Source organism: Lepisma saccharinum, chromosome 1, assembly GCF_977018435.1.
Source record: "Lepisma saccharinum chromosome 1, izLepSacc3.1, whole genome shotgun sequence".
Classification (NCBI taxonomy): Eukaryota; Metazoa; Arthropoda; class Insecta; order Zygentoma; family Lepismatidae; genus Lepisma; species Lepisma saccharinum.
The window spans coordinates 145,083,293-145,097,938 of NC_139229.1; the positions used below are offsets into that span (position 1 = coordinate 145,083,293).

The 14,646-nt window shown below is 37.4% G+C and overlaps 1 protein-coding gene across 1 annotated transcript in view; it reads left to right on the top strand.

The window, feature by feature from the left end:
* The window catches only part of LOC146002131 (NBAS subunit of NRZ tethering complex-like), a 103,997-nt gene that overhangs the window by 73,058 nt on the left and 16,293 nt on the right, over positions 1-14,646 (top strand). Inside the window, exons 29-35 of the mRNA XM_083139853.1 lie at positions 1,058-1,197; positions 2,565-2,833; positions 3,531-3,760; positions 5,018-5,217; positions 6,554-6,751; positions 9,536-9,696; positions 12,641-12,819. Of these exons, the coding sequence (XP_082995979.1) occupies positions 1,058-1,197; positions 2,565-2,833; positions 3,531-3,760; positions 5,018-5,217; positions 6,554-6,751; positions 9,536-9,696; positions 12,641-12,819 (1,377 nt within the window). The remainder of the gene's footprint in view (positions 1-1,057; positions 1,198-2,564; positions 2,834-3,530; positions 3,761-5,017; positions 5,218-6,553; positions 6,752-9,535; positions 9,697-12,640; positions 12,820-14,646) is intronic.

A 14,646-nucleotide genomic window follows, 5' to 3' on the forward strand; every position in this document is an offset into this window, starting at 1 on the left:
AATTCATGCATTCCACAAGGTGATGATTATGAATATACCTATTAGGATCTAAATATTTGTTTTGTGTAATAAGATTAAAGTTCTGAGATTTTATATGCTATAATAACTGAAAATTTTATCAATCAAATATCTTTCTATGAACAGCCTATAACTTAGGAAAAAATTCTGTCATTTTTATGAACATAATGGTATAATTATATAGTGTTTTTTTGTAAAGAAATGCTCACATGCAATTTCTTTATTTACGAGAAAATTAATTACAGTCATCAGGCTACATACACCAATGAAAGAGCCGAAGTAACCATTCAGGTTCTTTGAGCATAATTTTATATTGGATCAGTAGTATATTGGCCATTAAAATCACTAAATTTTACATCAACACTTTATTGACATCAACAAGAATTTCAATATAAGATGTAAGCGAGTTACTTAAGATATATCCGCAAAACTTACTTGCAAATGTTCTCTTAATTTCGGTGACCTCTGCCACCATCCACTTGGGAACTCGATGCTTCACTGTTAGGTTGACTTCCGGTTGCTGTTGTTGTTTCCTCAACTACCGCTAGGGGTGCTGGTGTAGCCAACCGGAAGTCAACCTAACAGTGAAGCATCGAGTATCGAGTTCCCAAGTGGATGGTGGCAGAGGCCACCGAAATTAATAGAACATTTGCAAGTAAGTTTCGCAGATATATCTTTAGTAACTCGCTTACGTCTTATATTATCAACCGCATTGTTTATTCTCCTCAAAATGAAATAATTTCAAATTGATGCATTTCTAGGAAACAGTTTATTAGATTCTATCACTACTTTTTCCCCTTACCTCATTTTTAAACTCCAGCATTTTACAAATACGCCCATAAAATCTTGAATCTATGTGTAATTTTTCTTCTTTTCAGCAGAGCCTCCCCGATGGCATCACCTTGTAATCAAGGGTCTCTGGTGGCACAGTGGAGGCACATAGTTGTTCAGACCCCAGTTTAAACTGTAGGTCCAGTCCCTATTAGTCTATCTTTGCATAAAGTGGACTTAAAACTCAAACTCAAACTTTTCTTTCCAGCCTGGTTCACCTCAGAAGGAATTCCTACCGATTTCATCACTTCTGCAGGCTGCAACAGAATCAACAGGTGCAGTGAAACAAACAACATACAATGTAATAAAAAACATTGGTGATAGGAGATTTTGGACACATACTTTTAAGTAAGTTTAAATATTTTCCATATAATACCAGGCTATTCATAAAGTAAGTTGACAAGCACCCACCAGCCTGTGCAAAGTTGTAATAAATTAGTTTCTCTTCACAATCTGACTTCTCAGAGGTTTGGCAATGAAGAGAAACACCAACTCACTTTACATTGCTATTATGCATATGAGAAAACCTTATCAGATCAGTTGGTATCATAAATGTACACTTAATGGCTAATCACAGCAATGCAGTTTCAAAAATAACAAACTTCAAACATGGATCATATTTTAATCTTCCACCTCTCAAGAAAATCAACTCATTTGTACATGAAAAAGAAACAATATCTTCAACTCCAATATTTGGAACACAAGAGAAATATTCACCATTAACCTTATATTTCATAATATTTATCAATATATCAAAAATAATTAACAAAATCACAAATTGTCACATTCATTTCAATGTCTATATCTGCCAACATTCTAAATTATTTTCTTTTATTCCATCATGTCAAGAGTTTCACACACAGGTTGGTCATCAACCACCAGTTCAACAGAAATGTGTCATCACTGACATGACCGTTACAAAGTTATGTTATTATTTTTTATTAAAAGGAAAAACATTTATTCTCAATTAGGTCCGAGCCAATACCATTTTGAACTGATACTGATACCGTTGCCAGTGTTTTATATCATACTGGTCTTGATATTTGAAAATTCTAACTATTCAAGGTAGTTCAGAATATTTATAAATTTTAAGTTTTCTATTGAAACTACGTACATATATCATAACAATCTACCAGAGTTTTTAAAATATTCACAATTTCACATGAGTCAATAATTTAATCATAAAAGCCATTTCTCCCAGCAATGTTGTTGTGAAAATAATGAAAAATGTGCATTTTGCATAATTTTCAAGACATTTTGTCTGAAAAGTGTCATATGGTATTTTGCAGACTTGTGAGACACCCAGATTCCCAAAAGGTATCAGCTGTTAAAGCTGATTACTTTCTGATTGATACTTTCTGATACCGATACCAACATATCAGTAACACTATTGGCCCAGCCCTGTTCTTAATAAATGTATGTGGCAGGATGAAATTGATATGTGCTCTCTTTGATCACTGAAAAAAAAATTGGGAAAATTAGATACCAAGGCTGTTTTGCTGTGTGAGCCTCAAGTCCAGAGTTTTATTTTTAGTCTGAAATTTGAAATTGTGTAAAAGTCAGAAGCTTCCCCCACATCCTATTACATAATATAGCCGTAACAGAAATCAAGATACGTGCAACACATTTTAAGGCTTATGTTGCAATGAATTATCTCTGACCCACAGTGTGTTCCCAATGTTGTGTATTTATTGATTGATTCTGGTTTATTGCAGCTGGATTAGGCCATTGCAAGAAACAGCATCACCAGAGGGGGGCCCAGAATGGAAGCAGCATAATTTAGATTTTGCAAAGCAGGGCTTCCACTCCTTCTATACCTCTCTGCATGGCGACTGCCACCATAGTTTACTCGGTGCTAACTACAACCGGCTGTCAACACCACACGAGGATAACCCTCAGTTGGAGCTGCTGCAAATTCTATTCCGTATAGCCATTGTAGAGGAGACTGTCACAGAGGGATCAGAAAGGAAAGTCAACTCTGCAGGTAAATTATTTCTGTTCCTTTTAGCAACAACAGCAACAACCACCACCACTACCCTCACACATTGACTTTTATAAAGATCCTTGTAAGTGCACTTTAAAACATCAGGTGATTTTTTTTAAACATAAGGCTAAGAGCAGTTTCAAGATTTGTAACATTGGAAATCCTGACATCCATGAATCGTTCTCGTGTGGCACTGGCTGCTTTGTAAGCACTAATATCTCTCATTTATCATGCATTAGCATGCTGGATTGCCAAGTACTATTTGGTTGACTTTCGATCTCGCCACCAAAGTACTTGGTATAAGCTCGAGGCCTAGGTGTTCTTTTTTAGTGTCCCTTCAACAGTTTTACCTAACCGTCACTCATTCTCATTGTCACAATTAGTCAAAAGTGGTCGAAAACTGACATTAAATAATTGATTGATTGATATGCTTTATTTTACTTTGCATTTTGTGCAACTTCACTCTGATGAAATTGATGAATGGACACTCGCAAACATCCATACCCAGGCCAGGATTCGAACCTGGGACCCCTGGCATCGTAGCACGATGTGATAACCACTCCGCTACGGGGGCCGGCAACATTAAATAATTATAATAAACAAACATCATACATCAGAATTCAATATCCCTAGTTTGTAACTTCTTTAGGTTTCTTAATGAATATGTATCTGGCAGTTATATATTCTTGTATTCCAGTTACTTCCCAGCTGAGTGAGAACATCTTACCAGATGACTGTTTGCTTGGTTTGGCTCACCTGTTGACACTCGAAGATCCATTTCAGTCTGGCACTTGCTTTAACAATATTTCACATTCATCTATTTCCCTGCAGCTGGCAACTTATTATTTTGCCCTGAGAGTGTATAGTGAACTTCATCTATGTGAAGAGAAGGAAGAACATTCTGTATTTCTTCAAAGTCCAAGCCAGGTTAGTGCACAAGACTTTATATTTTTAAATATGAAGGCCCCTTTGTTAGTTTTAAAGAAGAAAGCCATTGGGGGAGAACTAGTAACTGTTGAATTTCCTGGCTACCAAGCAAGAAGCAACCTTGGAAGAGCATTTACAAACATATAAAATGTTTTACATTAATTTTCCCATTTCACAGCTGTGCACGTTAAAAACCACACAGCATTGGGAAATCAGTTTATAAGTGAAAATGTCCAGGGATATTGAAAATACATCCCAAAACCTTCAAAAATCAAGAAAATCAAGTACCTATTTTCGTATTTTCCAGGGTTCGAGAATAAATAAATTCAACTTTTTCTTGAACCAGCAACTTGATGGGAGATATTCTACATGAAAATAATTTTTTACTTAATTTTTATTAATTTATTTTGAACAATGTTCAATAAACCTCATTTTTATTATGTGGTTCTGATTTGCTGCATTAGTCATCATGTTCTTTTAACCAATTAATTTCAAAGACCCATTAGCTAAAAGGACGAGAACAGGAATGCAGAAAGGGAATATTTTCCATGTAATATTCAACCCCTTTTAACTCACCAAACCATGAATAATGTTTATTCTCTTCAATAGCAAGTACAGTTCAACATTTTGAAGGTTCCTAGCATCTTAAAGCACTACAGATTGGTTAAATTGCATAAAAACCTGGAAAAGTCAAGGAATTTGTTTTAGCAAAATCAGTGGAAACAGTGTCTAAGCATGATCTAACCTATTCCATTCTGTTGTTGTGCCTTGCAAATCTCGTTTCTGTCCATGCTATCATATGCTTTTTCATTTTCTAAAAATGCAATTATTATATCCTTTCTGCTTTCATTACATATAAATGCTGACTAATTATTATTTATACATTCTTTATTGATTCGTTTTTTAAAATATGACCTGGAAATAAAATTGTGTATCTACAGTCATGGATATTTATGGGTTGTAACGATTCCAATGAAATGGCAAGTGTAACAAAATTTAATGGGATTATTTCAACCCTGAAATGTCCATGATTGTATGTGTGTGTGTGTTTTGAGTTTTGAATTTGTGTTTTAAGTCCACTTTATGCAAAGTAAGGCTAATCGGGACTGGACTACAGTTTAAAGTGGGATCCGAAACACTATGTGCCTCCATCAGGTATCGAACCCGGGACCCCTTGATTACAAGGCGACGACGTGTGTGTGTGTGTATATATATATATGTAATATATACAATGTCTCATTCTCTGACTTTACACAGCTTGTAGAATTTATTTCTGGAGTGGAAGTTGGAGATAATGATACCGCAAGGAAGTACAAGCAATTGCTGGAAGAGTACAGGGTGCTGCTGGTGGACTATCTTCAAGGAAAGTCCTTGCAGGCTTTGGACTGTGGAATCAACTTGCAAAGATTTACTCGCGATGCTGAATATCGCCAGGATACAATTCTGGGTTTGGCAATGTGAGTTGGATTTCTTCTTGAAGTTATTTGTATTTGTTCATGTGAAAATTTGAACAGACCATCAATGAACCATAAATGTAGTTAAAAGTAACAATAGTTATAATAGTGAACTATATGTGACTAAGAAGCATTTTTAACATCTTTATCAATAGAAAATTGATTTTTCTTGAAGTAAACTTGAATCATCTTTTCGTTGTCTTAATTTTGAGATTGACCTTAATCATTTTACAGGACTGGAAAGATTCAGATCAACATGTGATAAATAACAAAAATGTGGTTAAAATTATTGAAAATAGGTTAAAAGGCATGAAACCTTGATCCAAAATGTTATCAGAGTAGCATGGTCAGCCATTTCCTGCAACCTTGGTTATTTTGCTGATGTTGATCTTTTCTAGTTTTATTATTATGTTGAGAGAATAAAATTGAAGCCGCTAAAAGTATGTTCAATTTATTATTGTTGTGGCTATCAAGTTGGCATAACCACCATTGGATATTAACAAGTAATTAGGTTTGAGCTGATGCCAATGCAGATATATTGGCATTTGCTCATACCAGCGTGATCAGTATTGGAACGTATCAGTTGCAAGTTATCACAGATACAGGCAGATTCTTTCCTTAGGTTTTAGGTCTTGTGGAGTTGGCAAAAATGCTGCCCAACAATTGTGCAGTTTAAGGCCAGCCACACACTGGATCTCACGCGACACAATGTGACGAGTCATTCTTGTTACAAACTGTATCAGGGAAGGTGTAACATTAGTCTCTTATGAGCAGCCACACACAAGACGAAACAAATTTGACTTGAGTTACCTTGCGATGGTTTGCGACAAAATAATGAATGTTCATGGTTTTTAGTCTAGGGTAGAGTTGCTTGCGACAAAACAATCTGTGCAGGTGCCAATCCATTCATTTGAAGCACAGACATCTAATCACAAACCGGAAACGGGGAGCAAGTTGAAGCCAGCAATTAATTGTAAACACTGACAATGTTCGATGTGAAGACTCGAATGCAGGCACTTCAGTGGCAAAATCAAAAGATGATGTGCTAACCACTCTGCCATGGGGGCCTGCTGAAAAAGTAGAATGAAATGTTACAATAAGGAATGAAAAACCACTATGAAAATAAAATATTTTGAATTGTACACTTGATTAAAGACTGTTTTCTCTGATTGTGAAGAATACAGTGTAATAACATAAGTTGCAGTATGTGATTCAAACTTCTGTAGTAGTTTCATAATAATTGTTAAATTTTATGTAGAGTCCACCCATGTTATTTGCTTTATGTTGAATGTTGGGTGACCTGCATGTGGACTCATATCGTTTAATCCCTCTTTTTCAGGACTGAAGATGTGAATAGATTTGAGCTCTCTCTAGCCCTGGGAAGAAGGTATGGTGTGCCAACTGGCCAGATAGCAGCTGAACACATTGCAGTATTACTATTAAATCAAGATGTTCCTCTAGCTGACCTCACGTCTCGTGTGACCGATGAGTCGCTGATTGATTTGCTCAAAAGTTGTCCTGCTGTAGTGTGTGAGAAGTAAGTTGTGGTACTTTTGTTGCAATCATATATAATGTTCAGGAGACCACATGCTCCATAGATATGACAGTATTATCATTTTTACAATTGAGTCTTCTCATTTGTATTTTTTTCTTGGCTACCGTAGGTATATCAGCTTATTGATAAAGTTGCCAATAATTTTGCCAATCTGATGTTTCTATAAATAGCCTTTAATTTAAGGAAAAAATTGTGCCAGTTTGTTATTTCTTATGAATATAAATTCATGATGAGCAGTCAGAAAGTTCCCTGAATTTCCCTCCACATGGAGAATGAGAGTTAAGATAGCTCACATTGTTGTGGTCGGAAGCTTAGCATTTCTGCTTGCAGTTGCAACAGATCTGGACAGGTTTCAGTATGCAGTGTTGTTACTGTTCTGTTTCAGACGTGGATGTTAGTCATGTGACTCAGATGGAACGTTTCATGTTGGTCCCTAGAGATCTGTTTGAGAAAAGTATGCAGGGCCCAGTGTTTCTCAAATATCATCACTGCTAATTAGTGAGAGTGACATACATCTCCCCGACGAAAGAAATATAGTGGAACCTCGATTTTACGTTTTCCAGGGGACCAATGTGAAAAAACTTAAAATGCAGGAAAAAATTTAAATTTGGGAAAATATATAGCATTTTGCTGTGAAGATTGAATATATAATGTGCGAAAATGTACAATCGAAGTTCTACTGTAATGCCTTGTCAAATCCAAGGTAAAAATGATACTCAATGCATTCTTTGACATCGATAGTGTGGTGCACCATGAGTTTGTACTCCCTGGACAGATCATTAATGGTTATTTCTATATGCAAGTATTGCAAAGTTGCACAATGCAGTTTAGATGAATTAGCACCACAAATGGCAGGGAGAATACAATAATGTATCGAGCCATACATTGCTTGCTGTACAGAAATTATTTGTTGAGAAAAGCATTCCTCTCATCGCTCAACCACTGCACTCTCCAAGTGCCTTTTTTCTGTTCCCTACTGTGAGAACTGGCCTCAGGGGGATGTGCTTTGCAAACATGGAAGACTTCAAATCGAGTGTGATGTTCAAATCTGGAATATTCCAAAAGAAACTGTCTGCCAGTGCTTCCAACAATGGCAGGTTCGATGGAGCAAACATGTGTGTCTGTGTGCAAGGATTCTATTTCGAAGGTGATTGGGTAAGCATTGCCATATGCCCTACCATTACAATGCTATACCACAATTCCAGGAACTTTTTGACTGCCCCTTGTATACCCCAATTTTGTAAATTTCTAATAGTGCAGTTTCTTTTTCAAGGCAAAACCACAGTGGTCACCTGATTTATCAATAAATGAAAATGAATGAAACTTTCAAATCTGGCATGAAATATTTGGCATTTTTTATCAGATCAGTACGAGGACCACTATTTATATTTTGAGCCTTGGCTGATTAAAGTTAGGCACGATTTGAAGTTTGCACGGAATCGTCTGGCATTATTGACCATAACGTACTTCAAATGTTTTGTCAATAGCTTGATTTGTGTTGTTTATGTTGCCTTGGAGATTGCGCGACAACAATAAAATGGAATTAACTTGTGAATGTTTTCGTGCGATGATTTTTTACGATTTTCGACGTGGATTATCAAGACAAGAGTGCATCGATCAACTTACTTCAACATTTGGCGATGAAGCCCCATCCTTTGCCACTGTGAAACGCTGGTATAACGAATTTAATCGTGGCCGCCATTCACTCACCGACGAGATTCGCGAAGGTTGTCCAAAATCAGTTGTTGTTCAAGAAAACATTGATGATGTGCAAAACCTAATACTGCAAGATCGTCATGTGACATACTGTGAGATTGAGGCAACCATATGCATTAGTTCCACCAGCATATATAAAATATTACATGATCATTTAGCTGTGAGAAAGGTATATTCTCGTTGGATCCCACACAATTTGACAAAAACTGAAATAGACGCTCGCGTCAATTGATGCAAACAAATGCTCAATAAATACAATCGTGGTGCTTCAAAAGACGTATATAAGATTGTAACAGGTGACGAATCATGGATATATGCATATGAGCCAGAACGTAAACAGCAGTCGACTGTATGGGTGTTTCAAGATGAACCCAATCCAACAAAAGTTGTTCGCGCTCGAAGCACATCGAAACAAATGGTCGCCTGTTTTTTCGGGAAAACTGGTCATGTGGCAACTGTGCCTTTAGAGGAACGTAGAACGGTCAACTCTGAATGGTACACAACAATTTGTTTGCCAGAGGTCTTCGGTCAAATACGGAAAACAAACAAACGCCGTCGGATCATTCTTCATCAAGACAATGCCAGCTGTCACACATCTCGTCTAACAACCGACTTTATGAACAGTCAAAAAATCGAATTGATGGGTCATCCACCGTACAGTCCTGATTTGGCACCCAATGACTTCTTCTTGTTCCTGAATGTCAAGAACAAATTGCGTGGACAAGGATTTTCGTCTGCGGAAGACGCCGTTGATGCGTTCAGAAACCATATTATGGAGATGTCTCAAGAAGATTGTAAAAACTGCTTTGACAAATGGGTCGAACGAATGCAAAAGTGTATTGACCATAAAGGAGAATACTTCGAAAAACAATAAAGCAGTTTTCAATGCCAAATTCCTGTTTTTTCATTGTTAGGCTCAAAATATAAATAGTGACCCTCGTATAATAGCAGTTGTTGGCATTGAATAATTGGCACATCCCTAATAAGTTGCTTGTGTTCTCACTGCATATCTCTGCAAAATTCTAGAACAGGTTTTATTTTATTTTTCAGGTTAGTGAACAATGTGTATCCTAATTTATCTGGAACCGATCACCACCATCTGATTATTTATTATACTGTGCTACTAAAGGTGGCCGAAAACTTTATGCAAGACAGTCTACCAAGTAAAGAACACTTGAAACTCTTGAAGAAAGTTAGAGCTACATCACAAGGTAAATTAATCTCTAGCTGTGTGTATTTGTCTCGGTACTTTTCATGAATTCTTCTGTAACTGAATGCTTTCATTGTTCAGTCTGGCTCTCAGAGTTTCTGCTAAGTTGTTTAAAGCTGTAGCAGTTCATAAATAAAGTGTGTAAAACTCTCCGATGGCATAGTGGTAAAATTGTCACTTTGTAATCAAGAGAGTTCCTGGGTTTGATACTTGGTAAGGGCACATGGTACAGTGGTTCTGATTCCACTTTAAACTGTAGGTCCACTCCAGATTAGTAGAGCCACATATTTATTATGCTGAATAAAAGATTAAGATTTCGTTACAAACGCTGGTCATATTTCAGGATCAAAAGTGTTGTATAAAATTACATTTTAGTGTTAAAATGGTGAATAAAACCTAACATTTCATGTAAAAACTATACATATTACATAAAATTAATATTACACTTCTAATAGCACATTTATATAGTTATCCAAGTGCTAAGTGTATTCCTGTGTAGCGATGGCCAGATCCGGATCCTGGCAGATCCAAAATCCGGATCCGGTTGGTTCCGGATCCTGGCAGATCCAAAATCCGGATCCGGTTGGTTCCGGATCCTGGCAGATCCGAAATCCGGATCCGGTTGGTTAAGGCTCCGGATCCTAAAATTTTTCAGATCCGGATCCGGATCCAGAACTTTCGGATCCGGACCCGTTTTGCCATCCCACATGCGCTTCTTTGGAAAGTAAGAATGTGTTTATAACATATTGTTACCTGCTAATACATATATATATATAGTGTGTGTGCGCGCGTGCGCGATTTGTAATTAATTAATACACTTACAAGGGAGGTCTAGTCTCCCCCTCCGATTTCCATGAAACTTGGCAGATTTATAGAGCCCCCACCTCAAATGTCAAGATGAGGAGAAATTGAAGTGGGGATCTGACCCTGAAACCACGTAAATATGGCATAGGAAGAAACAGGGGGCAAAGGGCCTCTCTATACACCTGCCACATTTCGAGGAAATCGGAGGGGGACACAGTGGTCAGATGATCCCCACGTCAATTTGTCCTCATCTTGACATTTGAGGCGGGTTTTGCCCCCTAATACAGTTTTTACCTGAAACAAAAAACACGTATTTCTTCCTTTGGGCCCCTCGATACACCTGCCACGTTTCATGGAAATCGGAAGGGAACACAAGGGTCAGATCCCCACTTCAATTTGTCCTCATCTTGACATTTGAGGGGAGGTTGCCCCCTAGAACAGATTTTTAGCCGAAAAAAAAAAAATTTCTTCCTTTGGGCCCCTCTATAAATCTGCCAAGTTTCATGGAAATCGGAGGGGGACACATAGGTCAAATGCCCACTTAAATTTGTCCTCATATTGACATTTGAAGTGGTTTTGCCCCCTAAAACAATTTTTTAGCCGAAACAAAAAAACACGTATTTCTTCCTTTGGGCCCGTTTATAGACACACCTGCCAAGTATCATGGAAATCGGCAGGGGACACAGGGGTCAGATCCTCACTTCAATTTGTCCTCATCTTGACATTTGAGGGGGTTTTGCCCCCTAAAACAGTTTTTTAGCTGAAACAAAAAACCACGTATTTCTTCCTTTGGGCCCCACTATACACCTGCCAAGTTTCATGGAAATCTGAGGGGGACACTTAGATAACCTCCCTTGTTAGTCTTACACTTTGTAATTATATAACACTGGATATATTATAATGTTTTATTTTAATTTGTAAAACTGTAACTGTAGAACAATTGTATAATTTTTGTATAACATTTCTATCTTGTTATATGTGTTAAAGGTTTCATCCTGGAATGGAATGTCTCACATATATGAGTGTTTTCATTTCCAATACATTCGAATTAATACATATTAGTGTCAATGGCATTGACATTTTATGTTAAACAAGTAAGATTATTTTTGTGCACAAGTGTGTTAGCTGATGCATTGCAAAGTATTTTAGGAACAACACTTGAAAAAATTCTTGTAGGACTAACTAATGAAAAATTTCTTTGTAATCGAAAATCATAATACTTTTTAAGGTGTGGTAATATTATAATGGGATTGAGATACGAAACTCTCGGATCCGTAACTTTCGTATCCAGATCCAAATACAAAACTTTTGGACCCGGATCCGGAATTTTCAGATCCGGATCCGTTTGGCCATCCCTATTCCTGTGTACAGGAGTCTGTTTTTGCTTCTCAAATATTTACAGCAGAATTAATCACTTTTCCTTGATTTTCCTTGATAACTTACAAGGTAATTCATACTTCAGAAAGTGTCACGTCAATAAATAAACTCTTAAATTTCGTGTTTAAGAGTTTATTTCACATTTTGCAGTTCATTTCGCATTCTTTCGTAACAAAACTTGGTAGCAAAATGCACCTCACACCTTTCAAAAACATGAAAAATTACCATTACAGTGTTTTATTTCACATTTTATTTTTTCGTCAAAAGCTAAATATGCATGCCCCTCGCGATTAGCCTTTCTGTGCATTAAGTGGCCTTAAAACAACAATTCAATAAATAAAGTGTAAGTGCAGCATTAACTGTGTGGTGGCAGATGGATAATGTGTCACTTACTTGTAGCTTTCTAGGGCCTCCCCGATGGCGCAGTGGTAGCATCATCGCCTTTTAATCGATACCCGGTTGAGGCACATAGTGGTTCGGGTCCAACTTTAAACTGTAGGTCCAGTTCCGATTAGCCTTACTGTGCATAAAGTGGACTTAAAACATCAAATCAAACCAAATAAAACCTGTAGGTTTCTGTATCAAATCCCATCTCCACCCCTCATCTCCATTAACAACTCTTCCCTTCTCACATTGCCCCTCCCTACACTCTACTCACAGTTTTTAACAAGGCTGGGGTGTCTTTGTCTCCTTTCTTTCATTCTTTCTTTGTAGGAAATTCAATGTGGTGTTTTATTATGAAGGCTGCTTGTTTCATGTTCCAGGAATTGATTACAAGCGACTAGTAGCAGACAGTGACTTATTGGATGTTGTGTATCCAGTTTTGAAAAAGGACAATGTAGTGTCTGTTGCTAAGCTTCTGAAGTCTCTCCCTGCACAGGTGAAATGTCAAGTGCATCCAGGACGGTTATACTCGCTTTGGGCTCAGAAGTACTTTTTTGAGGTACGTGAATAGTTATTTGAAATAATGCAAAAAATGGTATAGATAGAGAGGCACAAATTACTCCCTTTTTTCTAGATCTGTTTTGTTACCAATTGATAAGAGTCTAGACGAGCGCTTGGAAATAAGTCTTGATTTTAGTCATAAAGAGTTCATCTCTGTACAGTGAGTTCAAGGAAGACCTAAATCCCAAAGTCTGTTCTGTTATTAATTTTTTGATATGAGGCATGTCTCCGTATTATGTTTCTTTAATTTTGCCTTAGAATATGCTGTTAGGAAGGTAAAAAAAACTAACGAAGGACTAAAATTAAATGGTGTGATTCAGCTGTTAGCATATGCGGATGATGTAGACTTACTGGGGGATGATGTAAATACAATTGAGAATAATGCTAAAATATTTTTCAAAGGAACTAAAGAGATAGGTTTGGAAATTAGCAAAGATAAAACTAAATACAGTCAACTCTCGATACAACGACCTTTCACGGTTCCCAGGAAAAGGGTCGTTATTTCGAAGGGGTCGTTATTGAGATTTGCACGACTTTTTAGCTTCAACGGAGCTGAAACGGACACGAAGATTCGTATGAGACAGTAACACAATTTATCCTGCATAGTTATACAACCTGTAATGCACAGGACGTGTGTCGTGAGAAGGAAAATAGAACACGAAAACGTTTAAGAAAAAAAGGATTTTAAATAATGTTATTTTCTTTTAATTGTGCACAGTCGTTGCTCTTCCCCAAAATCCTTACAATTCTAGTTCATGAGAAACTCGTTTGCAATGAGATCTACGAAAAGGAAAACAATCGTTTATTGCAAGCGAAACTCGAAGAATCTTGACACCAGTTACACTGACACCAGCAAAAGTCAGGAGATAATCAGGCAGAATGAATGGTGGATTTTATATGGGTCTACTAGAGCATTGTACAGGATTAAATGGTAAGATAATATCTCTTGGGAGACACAACACAACCTTTCTTGGCACCAGGCCAAAAAAAAAGCGGGCTGTAAATTTCGTTCTGGTTCGACTGTGTAAAATACATCGTCAAAAAAAGTCGCTTTTTCTTTGCTTCAACCAACTTCATATTCATCCCCCTTCTCCCATTCAAGTGATCAGGGCAAACTCTTCCCTGACTTGTATCGAAATCCTGCCTGAAAAAGGAAACACGTTAGTACATATGCTTTTTTTTTTGTCTGTCCCTGCCAATTCCCCTAAGGTTGTGTACTATTATATTTCAGTTATGTAGATCACACTTTAAACTGCATACAGGTATCCAGTGTCAATTAGCCCAACAGCATAAACTAAACTCTAAACAAGTTTTGACACTTTCGAAAGTTCATTTTTCCGCGCAAAATTTATTTGCGATCGATTTCACCACCCGTCTGGAAGTGTCATCTTCTCTTGCTGCGGGCGGCATGGTTCCTTCTTCCGTGAAAGGCAGAAAGTAAAAGGCTCGCATCAACTAGCATCGCCACGAACACAAGCGGAAGAAGATGGAACCACCCCGCCGCAAGATAAGAGTTATGGTCTCTTTTTTTTTTTTTTTTTTTCAGAAAGCTGGAGAAGAGCGGAAGAAACTGGCTTGTCTTTTAACTCCTCGCTTTGTGTTTGTGTACGGTGTTCGAATTTCGTAATCATCAAAGCAAAACAGTCTTGTGAAGCTGCAGATTCAAAACAATGCCGTTTTTCTTCTGGATGAGTCATTGTGATTTATTACTGTAGTTGATAAGGGCAAGCGATGTTTGCCACCTAGACAAAACACTGGCGCCGGGCAGTAGCAGTCTGGCTGAAAAGGAAGGGAGGGGGAAACAGGTGGTTGAACGAGTTTTAAA